This window comes from Eimeria acervulina, genomic scaffold (assembly GCF_000499425.1).
Source record: "Eimeria acervulina Houghton genomic scaffold, Eah_scaff154, whole genome shotgun sequence".
Classification (NCBI taxonomy): Eukaryota; Apicomplexa; class Conoidasida; order Eucoccidiorida; family Eimeriidae; genus Eimeria; species Eimeria acervulina.
Window position 1 is genome coordinate 39,302 of NW_013549117.1, and position 17,557 is coordinate 56,858.

The 17,557-nt window shown below is 50.4% G+C and overlaps 3 protein-coding genes across 3 annotated transcripts; 1 reads left to right on the forward strand and 2 right to left on the reverse strand.

Annotated features, from left to right (window-relative positions):
- Window positions 1-2,840: 2,840 nt before the first annotated feature.
- Window positions 2,841-3,882, reverse strand: EAH_00021580 (hypothetical protein, conserved; the record flags this gene model as incomplete). Its single annotated transcript, XM_013393417.1, has 4 exons — window positions 2,841-2,899; window positions 3,023-3,087; window positions 3,197-3,250; window positions 3,812-3,882. The coding sequence occupies 4 exons, from the start codon at window positions 3,880-3,882 to the stop codon at window positions 2,841-2,843; spliced, it is 249 nt and encodes an 82-aa protein (XP_013248871.1).
- A 463-nt stretch (window positions 3,883-4,345) lies between these two features.
- Window positions 4,346-8,976, forward strand: EAH_00021590 (hypothetical protein, conserved; the record flags this gene model as incomplete). Its single annotated transcript, XM_013393418.1, has 8 exons — window positions 4,346-4,750; window positions 5,049-5,225; window positions 5,373-5,466; window positions 5,622-5,763; window positions 5,897-6,055; window positions 6,342-6,466; window positions 6,609-7,202; window positions 7,322-8,976. The coding sequence occupies 8 exons, from the start codon at window positions 4,346-4,348 to the stop codon at window positions 8,974-8,976; spliced, it is 3,351 nt and encodes a 1,116-aa protein (XP_013248872.1).
- A 948-nt stretch (window positions 8,977-9,924) lies between these two features.
- Window positions 9,925-13,843, reverse strand: EAH_00021600 (hypothetical protein, conserved; the record flags this gene model as incomplete). The annotated part of the gene is made up of 9 exons (XM_013393419.1): window positions 9,925-10,305; window positions 10,434-10,526; window positions 10,629-10,826; window positions 11,053-11,329; window positions 11,513-12,138; window positions 12,532-12,663; window positions 12,812-13,075; window positions 13,299-13,516; window positions 13,687-13,843. 9 exons carry the CDS (start codon window positions 13,841-13,843, stop codon window positions 9,925-9,927), a joined length of 2,346 nt encoding a protein of 781 aa, XP_013248873.1.
- Window positions 13,844-17,557: the final 3,714 nt, after the last annotated feature.

Genomic DNA, 17,557 nt, shown 5'->3' on the forward strand with positions numbered 1-17,557 from the left:
TGAACCGGTTCACTGCAGGGGCAATTCTCGGCGGTTGGTGGATGCATCCACGCCTGTGTTTATGTTCGTTACGGGGAACCAGGTAGCTATGTAGCCATATACTCCCGTGTTAATCCATGCAGCTCAGGGAATTTGTGCATGCTTGCATGCTGTTTTGCTCTAGCGGCAGGAGCTGCAGTACTACTGTTAGCCACCTCCACTTCCCGCCAGCGCCAGAATCCTGTGCTGTTCAGGACGAATGTAGATGGGAGCGGGAGCGAACATCACTTCGCAAAGTTAATAGAACAACCCACTGAAATCCTTTACAGCTTACAATAGTCCTTGGGTCATCAGCATGTCGCCGTCTTTGGTTCTCAGCTTGCCTAAGAGATGCACTCTTCCTTGTAGGGAAACGTGTACGCAAATATGATGTTCTGCGTTGAAGTCTCCCCTCTCTTAGAATCCCCTGTGGTCACTGAGCATTCATTTCTCTTGCTGGGAATGCCATTACACTGCCAATGTTAGTGCAACGTGAAAAAAACCTAAGTTCATTTCCCCCACAGCTCTGCAGCTATCAGCTACACCGACCCTGAGGCCCGTAGGGAGCAGCCACCATGAAAATCCCCTATTTCCCACGCTTTTATCACCTTATTACACTTATTACTGCCACATTTTAGGCGAGAACGTGTTTTCTCGTTTTTTCCTGCTGCCCTTACCAGTGTCTGGGAGCAAGTGTAACGCCTGGGACAACACTCGTCTGGAGCGCTCAGACAGACAGTGACTCTTGCCTCACTCCTAGCGGTACGTCCTCAGAGCTGAATCATTCCCAAGTGGAACTGGACGAATACTAAATGTGCAATTCTACTTTTTTGTGACAAGTCATCACGCTGCCTCAATGCTTCCTTTCCTCTTCGTGCGCCCTTGCGCACAACCTACAGCCCTGACCTTCAGGGGTACGGCGTCCAGCATAGGCAATGGACGATACTTCCCACCTCTTCTCTCGAACGTGCGAACTATTGCCACACACTCACCGCATCTACATATACCTTCCCCTCCTCCACGGGAATTTGCACCCGATGGCAGCCCCAAGGTCTACCGACTAACCCAGACCACGTATAACCATAAGTATGACTGGCAGCGTTGGTATTTGGCTCCAGTGGGCGTCTTTCACACCGTTTATAAGGGGCAGTTCGCGCGGGATAGTCCTGCTCACTAGTACGTCCAGATATTCACAGCCACCGCATTTCGATTGGAGTGGCCTTACTTGGAAGTTCATCTGTCCCAGCTGTCTTCGTGCGTCATAATGAAGTCAAAGAAGTACACCTTGCTTTTCGAGTTGCGGTGTGGTACGTTTTTTTTCAGTGCTTGGTTGTTGCAGCACAACATGATAGTGGCGTCAGTTCCGCTGCTGCTGTTTTCCCTGAGTGTCGCCTTCATGATCACCACTTTCTCGCTCATCGGTAGGCCTAGGCAAAAGCCGTTGGTGGAGCATGCTTACGTGCTTGTCGCGTTGACATGTTTCGCAATAAGGAGCCGTGACTGTGCGGCGGCATTCCCCCCGATGTGCGTGCCTGCCCTCCCTTTTCAGGTATCAAACCGAAGCGCTACACTACAGAGTGGATGCTTGCAAACAAGGAGAGAGAACGAGCAGAAAACAGCAACCCAATGACACGATATCTAGACAGGAGACGCAAGGTGAGCGACGACTAGCCGACTACAGCAGCACTGATGGTGCGCTTGTTCCTGCATGGAGTAGGTCGCGCAAAGAGAGATTCACTCATCTTCTCGTGGCCTTCTTTGCCCATGTGTTCACAGGAAAGGGGTTCCAACTGGCTCCCTGAGAAGTACCTGATGACACACCCGTTCTTGTCTGTCAAGGCGGACAAGGTCTAGCCTGCGTGGGCTGCATCAGCAAGGGGCTCAGACTCGTGACTACACTAATCCAAGCTTCGATGAATAGGAGCCTCCTCTTGTTTGAATTTCACTGTTCACAAGTACCGCATGGCGAGCATGATGGAAGTGGTATGATGTTGACGCACCAAGGCAGTCTGGTACAGAAAAGAGGCTGGGGCGGGTCGCGGGAACGGGGACGAGGGGGTGGTGAGGAGGAGCCGAACTGGCCCGACATCGCAACCAGATCGCTGCGCTGCGGAAGCCAGTTGAGGCTCGCTCGTCATGTATGTATATATATGTGTGTATGAAGCTTTGCAAGCGCAGTGACCATGAGGCAGTGGCCCTGTTGCCCATTCTCATGTCGCACGGCGGCGCAGTGGCGGAACTTTGGTAGTGCCATCTGGGTCGACTTGACATGTAATTGCCTGTATTTTTCCGTCATGTGATGTGCCGGCTCAGACTGTGAAATGCATTTTACTGAGCTGTACGTACAAGCAGGCCATTTGCCACATAGTAGAGCGAAGTTTGAGCAGTCCAGATCGCATCTAAAAGGAAGTCGTCAGTTCACGCGTTGCCGCTTTCTCGATTATAGGGACTCGTCCTCGTGCATTCAGGGAGGTATTAGTGCTTGGCGTAGAGCGGCTACGCTGTACGGGAAAAATTGACTCCCACAGACGAGGGTGGTAGGCGCAGAGGTCATGAGATCGCTGGGTACGGGTGAACAGACCTGGGTCGCTCAGTGGCAAATAGGGCACACGAAGGCAACGCTGCAACATAATAAACAGACGGCAGCGGCTATGACAGATATGAGTCAAATGCTTTGTTAAGACTCGGAGGCGAACAAAATTCGGGCGCAACTGGGATATATGTGCATTATCCGAGGGCAAGCACCTCTCTGCTGGTTCGCGCCAACAAAGACCACGATGCTCACTGCGCGTCCCTTATTCAATTTATGCCCGCAGTAAATGCTACCCATCGTCGTCAGCTGCTGCGTCAGCTGCGTGTTCCTTGATGTGTTCAACATAAACTGCAGACAGCACACAGACAAGCAAAGCTAGCACCTTCGCAAGACACCTGGGTACAGCATACTATTCTATATAAGGTAGCACTGCCGAGAAGCAATTTAAATTGAACTGGCGCCTTGGCTTACGCTGATATTGTTCTCGGTCTATGCGCATATGCAGCTCTTTCAGAGAGAGCCCGTCGCCAGGGAGCCTTGATGTCCAACGCAAGGGAACCACAGAATGCAGGAGAAATAGTGACGGAATACTCGACTTCTAAGCTTTTAGAATTGTCACGGAACCACTGGGGCGAGTACCCTTACCAGAACTTTTTGCCGTTGTTTAGCTCAATGTGCACTTCTGACGGCGCGTCATACCTGCGGAAACGAAAACAAAAACGGAAACCCTTCACATATACTGGCAACGCAAATAGGGGAGAAGATGCTTCGAACAATGAATGGTCAATGGACACACTTTCTGCTGTCACCCAGCTGCCGAAGCGAAGGAACCACTGAAGCCATTAACTACTCGCCTGGAGAATGGAGATCCCTCCGTACAAGCAGCACCTACGTTGTGAAGAATATGCAAAACCTACCCTAAAAGCTCGACACGCGATCGAAGGCCTGGAAATTTCTGCTGCAGTTTGTTGCTGTGCAGCATACAGGCGAGCTGTCGGCATCCTTCAGAGGCTACCCGGCCAGGGTGCAGACGCACGCGAACTTCCCTCACATGAGCCAAAAGAGACAAGGAATGGAACAATTGCCACTTCGGCATAATAAACGGAAGTGCCAAGGTGTCTTCACACAAGCTCGAGAGCTCGTCGGTGGCGCTCAACACGCCCAGCAACACGTCTTCTGCCTCTGTCACTCAAATACCATCTAGAAGTTCTAACAACCAATTCTGATGCTAACCTTGTAGAATTTTACTGCCTTGCATACCTGTCTCCACGTTGGCTTGGAAAATCAATGGCTACCCGGGGCTTCTTTGGGGCTGGAGGGGCGTTATTCATGGCTCCGAGGAAATTCCTTATTTCTGATGAAGCGGTTGGCAGTTGGGCGATTCAAAGCCTTCTGATTGTATGCAGAGTTTGCTTGGCTCGTTGCCTATAGCGGTGTCCCCCCAGAGGGTGAGGTGAGCTACGTGCCGGGGGCTCGGGCAGCTGATGCATGTTCGATTCTACTGCAGGTCTCATTAGTGCTCCATTCTACAGCCCTTTTTACATTTAGTATTCGTTTAGGTTCGACTGAGCTGTACAGCGCGAACGCGGACCTAAAAGTGGCTGACGCCCGTGGCGTTCCACTGTTAGAACCTTCGCTTTTTATATGACTACAGGCTGTCTTCTGCCTATGATAAGCCAAATATATAGGAACGGCACCACAATTTGGCTGAATACTGACAATTCGGGTTGGCTGAATGGTGGTAAAGTGCCGTTGTCGCTGCTGACTGCCTAACCTGACAGCACTGGGGGCATGATGTCTCGAAAAATTCGACGTATCGCTCGACCCTTGAATGCGAGGCAACAGCAAGACGGTTTGTCCTTACTGCTGGTGGTTTCCCGCCTCTTTGGCTTGATTTATCTCCCGTTTCTGCTAAATGCTTGCGTCGCTGCAATCGAAGACATGACGGAGGTACTGCCACCGAAAGCCACTTCTGGGCTGGCGACCACTGCAAACCTTGCCAGTGTAGCTCCATTCGGAGACAACGAATTGGATACTACTTACACTTTTAACCCTTCGCCTGCATTCTGGCGGCCTCTATCCAGCTTTCCATCATCCTCCTTCCCCCCTTACGACATGGGCCACCATCCCCATTCCCCTCACCGAATTATTTACGCGTCGTGCAACAGACAGCCAGAAGGCAAGTACTTGGTAAAGGCGGTGGGCGCTACTGTTTGCGTGACTTGTACGGGAAAATGAGGATACTCAGTTGGGTTGCCCCAAGTAACAGAAGATGCTGTGCGATGTGGGTTTCAGGGCTCGATGCGAAACACGATACTGAAGGGCGCCGAGTCTGGAAATATATCAGCCGCCGGAAGCCCCATGCATTCCTTTGGATGGGCGACAACGTATATGGTAACACCCTTCCTTTCAGCACGGTTGATGAGCCGCTTTCACACAGGCAATATCTGCAGCTCCTCACAACCAACTTTAATCATGCCAAACTATGCATTTGCAGTTACTGCATACCAAGTGTGGCGTTTGCATACGCATTCACACAGCGGACCACATGCAACTCCCAACTGCAAGCGATTCTAGAAACTTTTTGTGGAAGCTGTCGGAGGGGAAGAAACCAATTCCTCCCCCGGGCCTCATCGCAGCATACAGAAGCCAGCTTGCTAATAAAGAGTACACGGTGAGAAGGCTCTTACATTTTCACCATAAGGATACAAGTTGTGAAGGTCTTCCGGAAGCGGGTTTGGAAAGCCCTGTGGTCTTCGTGCGATATGTAGCAGATCATTTTTTACCTGCAGTCTTAGAGCCTGTTCTCCCTTGCTTTCAGGAATTCTTGAGAGAAGTCCCAAATATTGCAGGAACTTGGGATGATCATGACATGGGCGAAGATAATGCGGACAAAATGTATACATTTAAATATGGTAGGCAACTGCTGCGTAGTTGGCCACCCTTGCTTGTGCGCGTAGACTCTGTGGGATCTCAATCCGCTCTCTGAGGTCTCCAATGCGTTGATGATTGGTTTTCTTACCTCGCGTGACGATCCACTGTCAGGCTTGTTTCTGTGCTTGTGCGGAAGAGTCGAAGGAGGCCATGCTTAATTTTCTGGGTGTGGACGAAACTGCTGCCATTCGATCGCTGGATTGGAAGGGCGTGTATTCATCTCACGAAATATACATGGGGGAAGACCTGAGTGTCAAAGTGATTTTCCTTGACCTACGGTGAGTTGGCGAGTTGGGCACGAGATACAGTAAAAAGTGTTGCCTTCTCTGGTTTTGGGCGTTTTTACGCTTCCTCGTAGTGAAGGGGACGCCCGCGTGTACAAAACCCTCTGCTGTGAATGGGGATGTACAGCTTTGAAAAGGATAGCTGGTGGCTCATGGACATGGGAGATATGTTGGGCGAGCAGCAGTGGGCCTGGCTGCAGCATGAGCTGCAGTCGTCGACAGCGGACGTGAATGTAGTGGTCTCATCACTGCAGGCATTCGCCAACCACAGGCAAGGCACAGAAAGGTTATTCCCTGCATGAAACCAACGTGTTTATGGGGGCAACTGTGCTGTATGCGCATCTCGTGAGAAGCGTCGTTGCCCACTGACTTTGTTCGTTTGCCTGCTCAGTTGCTTCCAGGGGCACACCTGTTTGTCTCTCGACTTAGCGATCACTCTGTCGAGTTCTTCTACTGGGCTCTTCATTTTTCGTGGACTTGTCGCTCACGGCACCTGCGTCTCGATTCATGCCTTGCTTGAACAGCATGCTAAACTGTAGCACTCCTGTGCGTTGTGGGTATGCATTTGTTAGATTGGTGACAGAGACATGGAGTCACTTCCCGTGGGCACGCGAACGCCTTTTTGCGTTGCTAGCGGGTTCCGGAGCTAAAACGCCTATCGTACTATCCGGTGACACGCACTTTGCAGAATTCGCAGGTACGCCTCGAACTGGGGAAGATGATAGTGGTTATTGGTATCTGGATTGCTTGCCTCCTGGACTCATATAGATGCAGCCAAAGATGAGGTAATGCTTTTATGACATAGAGGTTGTCTACCGCTTTTTGGTGGTTTGCCACAGCAATGCATTGTCAGAGCCTCCCAGTGGACTGGTGCCTGAATGAGCCGGAGGCCCGAAGCTATTTGACGGCTTCCCACAGTCGTACAACTGGTAGTCTGACTCCGCTCCAGCAGGTCCGACGTCTAGCAGATCCAGATGCTGATGAGTTCAATTTAAATGTAGAGAATGGGCAAAAAGAAGGGGCGAACGTCGGCAACGATTGCGACGCCTCAGAGCAATGTTGCACCCTACCGCCCAGGCAGTCCCAGCTCTTTTGGTGGATTCCTCGCCACCTCCCATTCTTTCTGTTAGCGCTTTTCCGTGCTGCAGCGATACCAAATGTGTTTGCTCCAAGGCAAGAGTGGAGGCGCCCACGGGCCCCAGCCTATCGGGGGGCCTTCCCGCCGCCACCATTTGCAAACGATAATTCCCAGCAGAATGAGCTGCTCAAGGAAGATCGATCGAGTTTGTACCTTTTCGATATGACAAGCAGCGGATTGGGGCATGGGGTACCCGAGTCAATATGCCGAGCAGCTCCAGCAATGGTCGAGCTTGCTGCTTACCTCCTGACTGAGGGGGTTCCCTTTGCATCTTCCCTCAATGCGGATACTACAGGTATTTTACTTCCAGCTCTTCTAGGGTTTGGGGATGATAGCAGAAGCAATTTTCCATAGTTTTTTGCTGCGTCATTTATCTGGGTTTGAGTGGTGGAAACACTTTTGTTTTTGATTCAGGCCCTCGTTTGCTGTACACTGAACGCAATTTTGGAGAGCTCGAATTCATCGAGAATCCCTTGCAGTTAATTTTGTTTCCATCGGCGAACGACCGTCCCCGGGATGAATTAGGGCGGCAAGAATATTTGCAGCAACTGTCCACAGGCAACGCTGCATGGAGAGTTCAGCTTCTGCGTGTTAGAGAGAAACGTGAGGCATTACGCCGGCTGCATCGTAAGCTGCAGCAGAAACGACCACTTCACGCGCATCGGCAGCTGACTCTTAGTCAAGCCACTAAGCTTCGGATTCAACTACAAACATACAAGAAGCAGCGCGAGAGCCTCGTGAACGAGTTGATCTCGAAGCCAGCGCAGCAGCTGGCTATCGTGGAACGTATTGTGACTTTAACACGCGACTTTGAAGCATACACACAGACCGCGGTCGGCGGGAATGCAATATTTTTTCACCGATTGCTCCAGCTGCACTCTGCCCTGCTTTTGGCGCATGCTTGTGAAGGCGAAGGCACAGGGCATTCGGGAATTGATTTGCCGCCTCGAAGTAATTTGTTGTTCACTTCTTGCAGCCTGCTAACTTCTTGGCAGCCCAATTCTCGGCCGTCGGCTGCTGGATCTTTCACAGATGCAACCCTCTGGTGGTTGTGGGATCGGATGTTTGGTTTGACTTCACGCCGAGAGGCCTTTACTAGCGCTCTCCCCTTTGGCGACGCAGCAACTTTGCGTCTCAGCGCTGCAGCAGACCAGTTAACACGCATGGCTGCAACGGCGCGTGCTGCGGGCATTGCTAGGCTGGCAGAGTCAAGGCGATTACTTCCAAGTGAATTCATTAGCATTCGTCTGCGTGAACCTGAGTTGTCCCACCCGCTGAGGATGAAAGGCAACGGAAAAGACAGCCGGCTGCTTCTTCTCTACGTTTTCTCTGCAGCAAGCGACAAGCTGCTTCGACAGGCGTGCTTGCAGCTGCAGAGCTCTCGACGCCAGCAGCAGCGCGAAGAGATGGATCAGCTTTTTCAGCGGGGAGTGGCAAACCAACCTGCGGATCCGTTCGCATTCGCAGACCTAGGCCCGGATCTCCAGTTAGTGTGTTCTTTGGTTAGCATACCCGGAGGGAAACGCCGAAAGAGGCCGTCAGAAACGCGTTTTGCTGCATCGGATGCGGCGCATTTTGCAGCTGATCGTGTGGCCAGTGCATTGGCAGAGAGTTGGGTGCTGGTGGAGCTGCTGGAAACAAAAACGTGGATTCTGTCCAGGACATTCGATGCAGTATCAGGGCGCCTTGCGAAAGAGAAGCTCCTTTCCTCGTTTGCGTCTGAACAGCGACAGCATCAAGCTGGTATTGGACAGTGGACATGTCAAGGGTGGAAGGGCCCCTCCGAAAGTCGTATGTACTTATGCCACCTCTGCGTCCTCGGTGCTTCGCTGCTTGCTCTGGCGGCCATAGTTATCATTATCATTGTACTTCTTCTGTTCGCCTTCAAGGCAGCTTCGCTAATCCTAGCTAGCCTGGGAAAACTGTGCCGCAGCAGCTGCGGCATTTCAAATGGACATGCCTATGGCAGCGGTGAAGGGCGTCACAAGAAGCCCTACATGCGACGAAAGATTCTAACGCTGAAGGTGGCAGCCTTTGCTGGAGTGATCATGACGACGGAATCTGGGTGAACAGAAACTGAAGCCGTCGCCTCACGGGTAAGAATAATGAATTCTATTTTAGCTTGGAGCCATTCACCTCGACGTTTCTTCTAGTTGGAAACTACCCCGTTTGGAATATCTCTTACCACCGATGACGGCTCCATAGCCAGGTCCATAGCCAGGCTGGCCGTCTTCACCATATTCACAACCTGAAGGTTGGCATTTGAGAGCACCTATTGTAAAACAGTGCAAGACGTATGTGCGAGTTCGCGAGTTCGCGATTAATAGCAATTTGCAGACTGGCTCTACTGGGTGTGCGCATGCTGCACCTTCACCACCAGTGACAGTGGTGAGCTGTAGCCCACGAATTGAACAAAACTTCCTGCATAAGTGTGTTGACTAAAGTCGCAGGCTCGAGCTGCACGGAAATTGGGGTTTAGGCGGGCATATGATCATGCTTGCTCATTAACTCAACTATGCGTTTCCTTGTCGTATCATCCAGTTCGCTTACGGGCACTGTGCATGCTTGCCGTGCGCTTAAGCGTTGCTAAACGGAAGCTGGCTTCGTATAGTAAACGACACTTTTGCAGTTAAACAGGTAGCAAATCAACAACACAAATATATCAAATATTTAAAACGCCTCATGCTGACTGTTCACGCTATACGAACTGCACCCAGCAGTGAGCGTAGTGTGGAGGCACTGTACGCCCGCCACCACACAGCTGTTCCAAAGCACCACGACAAGACAGCATGAAGCTGCTCTTGCTGCCCCGTTGGCTATACGGTCGCACCCTGCTGATCTGAATCCAGGCAATTACTGCTTCGCCTCAACTGGAATCCCAATATGCCACCTACCGTAGAGATGGGGCTTTACAAAGAAGAGAAACGATGCTCGTATTTCTCCAGCAAACTTCTCTTTATGGAGGGCCTTTGGACGGGGGTTCCTAGCTAAATTGGATATTAAAGAAACTTTCACACCTAATATAGCCGAGTTCCGGAGGATCCTGATCCACACAAATTAATGGTTTCCAGGGCCCTCTCCAGCTCTTGCAGTGCTGCAAACACCTTAGGAGTCCCCGCAAAGGACAAAACGCGGCGTTCAATTGGATTGAGTCCCTTCAAACCATCTGGAGCAGTTCCACTGGCCAGCCGTCGCATGCACGCTCCAAATGCCTCAGCGTGGTTCTGTATGCGGCTAAGCTCTTCCAAAGCCTTGGAGGCGAAGGCGGTTTGCCCATCGCCCTGCGGAGCACTTGTTGCATTATCTCCCGGGATCCTGCATGCCGCAATTACTTTCTTCTCATGGGGCTCTTCGATATTATGAATAAAAGCGGATGACTCCAGCGGCAAAGGCAGTCCCTGAATGCACAACCGAACGAAGAACCGGGCGCAGCAACATCGCATCACATTTTCCCAAGGTCCCTAGATACTCTCGAACACGCTTTCAAGAAACATGAATTCACTCTTTCTGGACAAGTAAAGCAAACCTTTGCATGATCCGTCGGCGGCACAGTGGAGTCGCGAATAGCGGGTACAGCTTGGTCAATACGTTGTTCAAGTCCCGAAAGTTGAAATCGAAGCTGGAGTCACAAAGAATACAAAAACACCACCATTATGGATTAGGAAACAGCAAAAAACAAAGGATCATCATGTGCAAAGAAATGCGTAAACCTGTTCCTTACTTCGGATATAGACTGAGCTAGGAGATGCCAATTCCGTTCGAGAAAAAGAACCATCCTGTCTACCGCACAGAGTTTTCGCTGTTGTTCTGCTAACTGCTTTGCATCAGCTCCTCCGTCGTCTTTAACCTCCTCTACTCTCAAGCTGAGGGTTTCCAGGGGTCCCGATAAGGCAGACTCAATATCTGAAGCGACGTCACTCTGCAGGAAAAGCGCAACCTGGGCTGTACTAAAACTGCTAGCTGTGACATAATACTGCACTAGCACTGAGAAAGCGTGGACACAAGCTTTATCAACAATGGCATCCGTTATTCTCCACTGGGAATCCACTGATAACTAGATCTAAGGAGTCTCAAAAGGTTGACCAGTAATATCTGCAATCAATGCCAGCTGCCGTTCATTCATCCTGCAGAAACGCTGTGTTTACCTTTAGCTCTTTAAACCTCTCGCGAAGTTCCTGAATATAAAGCTTGTTGTTTTTTTGCATTTCGGACGTCGCTTCTGCAACCGTTTGGATGTTGCTCCCGATGCTTTCGACAGAACGTTCTAATGCACGTAGACGCCGTTCAACAGATTCTCTCCACAAGTCATTCCTGCCTGCCACATCTTGCCACCCGTATGCGTGCATCCCATGGCAGGGTTCCTCTCCGTACTCCTCGACAGGAGAATACGATATGAACAAGGGCTCTCCATTGGCGGATCCACTGAAGGGTTTCAGCACAGACATTGGGCTGGTACGACGGTCTCAACGATTCACAGCAAGCTCAGTGCCTACCAGGAATGAGCACTAGAAATGCTGTTGGCTCTCTAGACGGTTGCGCATTTCCTCCTACATCCATCTGCACCTTCGGAAAAGCCGTTACTAGTATAGATCTGCCACTGCTCACTGGTTTCCGGTCAGCATATCGGCAGATCTTGACTTCCCATCAAAGCGATTGGTCCCACCTTCAGCACCTTTGCGTTTGCCTGAACCTACCTCCTGAATAGCACCGCCGTCGCTGAGTCTTCGATCCATCGGCGTTTCCGAAACGTCCCCACAATAGTCCTCATCTTGTGAGGTGCCTAAGGCTTCTTTCTGCTTTGCCTTGTCTCCTCCCCCACGTCTGTCCTCAGGGTGCCGCCCCACATATAAAGGCTCTCGATCCTTGCTTTTGAACGGGGAAACACCGTGATCACGTCTGTGGTCAGCTATCCTGTGGCCCAGATGTCTGCTTCCTGCTTGGACCTGCGCTGGGAATCTGCCACGTGCAGAATCTGCACTGGCCTGAAAAACTTGAGATCTCTGCTTGCCAGTTGTCTTCCCCACAGCCATATCTCCTTGATCTTCAGTTGGCAGCTTATGCTGTTTGGTGTCCTTGCAAATGAATTCACCCGTTTGCTCTTCAGCGCCATGCCACACTGGCTTGACTTCGCCGCGTGTAAATAACCCCAACTTGTCCCCTTTTGCGCATCTCCCAGTAGCAGTACCACTATACAAAAACAGTGCCCGCAGAGAACGACAAGCACGACAGGTCTGGATACAAGGAGGAAGGCAATTGTGCGCAAATAAGCACTGCGCCCGTCTCCCACGCCAAAAAAAAACAAGCATGTGGAGTAATCACTGCCGCAAGTATTGCACACGCCCTTACCTATCGGTATCGGCTTGCACACTTTGCAACCCACTTCCTACCAAATCGCCAGTTTTGACTCCGATTTTCTTCAGGGTCGCGGGCTCAGGAGTTCCCGATGCATGGGACCCTGCAGGTTCTCCCTGCTCGTACCAGCAAACGGGGGGCAAAATGCACAATGAGAGGGAAGAAAAAAAGATTAATTCAGAAGCCTGGATTTCTACTTCCTTTTCCACGCCCGGCTACTTCTGGGCTAATCATGGAATCAGCCTTCCAACTAGGGCAAGCAGTTGGCTCACTGTTAGACATTCTTCTGCATCTGCCAATTCAAACTGCATATGGTTACCTTCGCGAGCTGCGTTAATTAGAGAGCTAAGTTCTATACCCGGGATTTCTTCACTCTGGCCGGCAAGATGCCGCGTCACGTAATCCTGAAGTTAGAGACAGGCGCACTGGGGATATACGACGTGTAGGCTATCGACTTCTTGAAGCGGTTCGGTAGATACGATGCTAAGCTTGGAATGCAAAAGCGTCCAACTTCAACATTACTGCATAATTGGACAGGGAAGTTGTAGCTACCTGCGCTGGATCGATGAGCCCCTGAGGTGTGAAGGCTGTGACGGGTTTCAACACAGGCTTGAAGTACCAAAAGCCGGCATGATGGGCGAGCAGGCACAGCATTATACCACATTCCTCCCCAAGACTGCTTCTCGGCCTCAAAGGGAGCATTCCAAGGCACACCCATTCATAGAACTTGGAGGAGCCAGGGGGAATCTGGCCGCATGGAAGATGAGGGAAGTCTGCATTTTCCCCTAACCCTAAGCGAGGGACTAGCGCGCTGAGCTGCAGCATGACCCATAAAACAGCAAACATGATGGGGAAGGAAACTGTATATGCGGCTTGGCCGTTAGGTGAAAGGCTTCTGAGAATAGTCAGCTACCGCCAAGACAAAACTTCGCTTCCGGAAACCCGTCAAAAGCTGGCCTCACTACTGTTCTGACACGGAAGTCTGACATCTGGCTTTTCACTTTCGTAATGAGCCAGCAGCGAAGTTAACCGTGCTGACCTGGACGGAGCAGTCCCCTAGTTGAGCGACGGTGCCACCGGAATAGATCGCCAAAGTACAGACGATGAAACTGCACCTCTGAGGGATGTAGCGTAAGTCTACGAGGAGCTCCTGATCTTGCTGAAGAAGCCGGACACTTCTGCCGGCAAGGGTCGGGTTTTTATAAAACACACAGTCTACGTATGTACCGTCGGCCTCAAAGAGGAATGCGTGGAGGTCTGAAACACAGCGCTCGCGAAGGGCCGCATATTCAGCACCGAAAAACGGCTAGAGGGATACACATATGCAGTGTGTCTGCTGAGTTCATTGCAATTTTGTGCAAACTTTTTAGTCGTGTTCATTTTGTCCTACCACCAGGCCCCAAAACACGGAAGCACGGAAAACTGACCAACGTCCAGATTCTTGCTTGAATCCGCGAGCTGTAGCTGCACGCTAACAAAACGTAAGGGCGTTTCCTCGTCGTTATCCACTTGATCCGCTGGCTGTAGGGAGCTGAGACCCAACCCATACACGAATTCAGCGGCTGCGCCGCCCTTCCGCACCATGACCACGGAGTGAGCTACCCCCTTCAGATGCTCTGATGGTCCTGAAATTCGAAGGGCAGCACTTGAGTAATGGCCTAGTCCCCTTTATTAGCAATGCGGCAACGACAGTACACCTAGAACACGACAACATGGGTAGCAAAAAGACGAGAAGTGAAGAACATGTACGTTTCTATGGTCTCGGGCCACTTCTCTACAAAACTTGGCAGCTACAAAAACATTTGTGATACTTGAAATTATTGGTTTTGCCATCTTCGGTGGACAAAACCGGGCTCAGCAGACTGACCGCACATAGATGGCAACCGAAGATGGCAAGGAACCGTGCAGCTGCGTAGTTGGCAGGCAATCGCCAGCCACAGCCTTGCTGTGGTCAATATTACTTTCGAAGGCTCTCTCCACGAGGGTATATGCAATTACACATTCACACTTAGGACCAGTGTGCACTGGAGAGCAAAATGGAAACTAGGTAGGGCACAAGGCCGCTTTGGTCCCGCGTAAGGTATCGGTGAGCTACCGACCCACTAGAATATCCGTTAAAAGGCCCATTGGCAGCTTTTACCCTAGATTTAACAATACTATGCAGTAGTAATGTGCTTTTAATTGTGCTACCTCTCTCTTTGGCAGCTGCCCCAATGGTCAACCGGCAAATCACGAGGCCCGTTAGGGCTGCGGTTGGCGTCGTGGCGGGCCTCTAGTCCAAATGCCTTCTCACTGCGGCTTAATATCGCACCACAACCTCTTTAAATAATCGTAGCCTTCCACAACATCAGCTGGGAATTATGCAGCAGCAGCCACTGTATACCTCCGCAGAGAGTTTCTGGGTGGAACATTTCCATGTAGGATTGCCGTCCGGCTGGAACGGCGCTTGATCGTGATGGGAACTAGACATCTATAAACCCCTTTTACACGTGTTGAAGCTATTTACATGCTACAGCAAAATATTTGTCTCGTCCATCCGCTCCAACGGTTTGACAGCAGAACGACACCACGACGAAATCTCTTGGCAGCCTTGGAGTAGTCAGTGACCGATGCATATAACGATGACTCGGAGTTATGTTTGCCCCAGTTCGTTTTCACAGGCCACCAAGAAAGATTTAGTCGTTGAATCTGCACCATACAGAGGTGGAGATATACTCCATGCGTTTGTTGAGCAACTTGCAAAATTGTTCGAGGCATCAATAGAAGCCGTGCGCCAAAACGGTCACAGCTTAAACTGCATCTGTTTCTTTGCAACAGGCAAGCCTATGAAGTAGTTCAGCGAGTGAAAAACGCCTTTTTTGCACTGCTGAGTAGGTATGACTTGGAGGAGAGTGCAGTGTATATTAAAGGTCTCATTCACAACCCACAAGACTAAAAACCATTAATTTCAAGTACTACACTTTTTCTGCTGAAGGAGAAGAGTGTTGCTATGCAGAAAGATTTACATGTATTATACGAGCAGCTTGGAGGGTCTCTTTACCATCTTTTAAGGGGCGGCTTTGCAGTGTAGGGAAAGATCAATGAGGTACGTCCTCCTTTCATTTTCTCCTATCAAAAAAACTGGATACAAATATCTTCAGCCTCACGTCCGCCTGAGAAGGGGCAGCTACGGGAGAGGGGCCGTTCGACAAATTCCCAAAACCTAACTAATACACTATTTTCTCAGTATGTAGGATGGTGGAGGGTGATGCTTAGTTATTCTTTGATTACGGCTGGATTCTTTGAGCATTTGAGATATACTATACGTGATTTCTCTACCCGCTACTCGTGTTACGTCCCAAACGCCAATTAACGCTGCAGGTAAATTAGCTCTCTGAAATGAACGCTTGCCACATGCGTACTAGTAAGCTTCCTGGCTAAGTTTGGTGTTCCAAAGTTTCTTTTTGTAATACTGTCGTGCCTCATTGGTTGAAAATTCGATCGTTTGGGGTGAAATTACCACTAACCCTACTGCGGGGAGTCTCATAGCAACAAAATCTTCACTGATAATCCCGTAACGAAATGACCTTCCCTTCTGGGGTGGTGCAATCTGCATGCCCTGGGCAATCAATATGCGCAACCATATTCAATTATATTACTTGATGAAATAGAAAAAGCACATAACCATATCCTTCACTCAACTGCTCAGCTTCTAGATTGGTTGCTTTGGGGGGAACTTCATTGAACGAGGCCAGCACGACAACAATAACGAACAGCATTGTCCCTGGAAATGTGAGAAGCAGCATATTAGCTTCAGAAGATAATGCGTGCCCAATGCAAAACGGGGCTGATGGGCGTAATGATCAACAGTAATATATGATGCTCTGTTTTGCTCCGATTTCATAACAATGTATTCATCTACAAATGCAGCAACTGGGAACGGCTCACGTATCGCGCATTGCTCCCAATGCCCACTGTAAAGCACTCCTAAGGAACCTCGAAACCTGAATGCTGATTCGCGTCCGGACGGCTGAGACTTCTCAGCAAGCAGCTAATCCAACACAACCTCCACTCTTCCTGACTTACGTATGTTAAAGAGCGTTGAAAACACGTGAAGTACATACGTTGGACGGGCAGCAGTTACCAACCCGTACCAGAAGGAGCTGGTTTGGGTGAAGTTCCGTTGGGCAACAGCAGGATGCGCAGGTGTGGTCGTAATTAGTCTACCCCGTCAGTTTCCAATGCATTTAGGCTAAAATTACTGAAATTAATTTGCCAGGAAGTTGCTTGGAGCAAGGAGGCAGAGTCAGCAGGCAGCCCAGACTGCCCCAGGATGGCTCGCTGGGGAAGTCGCAGCCGCCCGGTCCAATAGAGGTCACTCTAGTTAAGCTCTCTTCACGCAATACAATGCATTCTCATAATCCTTTCCCTGTTTTCTGAGTGGTTCGCTGCTAAACGGCCCCCATTATGCTGAAATATTCCCAGCAACATGGGTGTGAGCGTTCCGAAGTAAAGGTCACCGCAGTCCAGGCTTGGATAGACTCTGTTCCAGCACACACTTCTGCATACATCAATGACAATTGGGAGGTATTTTTCGCATCATGATTGCCTTTCAAGCACCCAGGCGCATATCAAAGGCAACCAGGAAGGGCGGGGAGTTCGAAGCGATAGATAGGTAAGGTGCGCTATCGCTCCACCGCCGCCAATATTCGACGCCCGAAATAGCATTGCTGAATTTCTCCTCCACTTGAGTGGCATTAGGCTGTCGTTGGAAACCAGCAGCGCTTGCACGTGTGTCTCACACTTCATGCCATTAAGGCAAAAAGAGGTAACATTAGTCCATACACAATGGCGGTACTCGGTCGCATTGCTGCGCTGCTTGCAGCCGGCGTCACTCTGTCTCACGCTTCCGAGACATGGAACCTTCAGAACGTCTACGGCGCAACAGAGGGATCGCTTTCCAACGCTTACCCACAGGTTGGGTATCTGGGGGATGTCGACCCCAGCATGGTTCTGCAGTTGCTCAATGGTCGCTTGGCTGTGAATGTCGAGGGTGAGCGTATTCCCTTTAGCATCACAGTACCAACAACCCCAGAACCTGAGAAGCCAGAGAAGCCAGAGAAGCCAGAGAAGCCAGAGAAGCCAGAGAAGCCAGAGAAACCTGGAAAGCCAGAGAAGCCAGAGAAACCTGGAAAGCCAGAGAAGCCAGAGAAACCTGGAAAGCCTGAAAAGCCAGAGAAACCTGAAAAGCCAGAGAAACCTGAAAAGCCAGAGAAGCCTGAAAAGCCAGAGAAGCCTGAAAAGCCAGAGAAGCCTGAA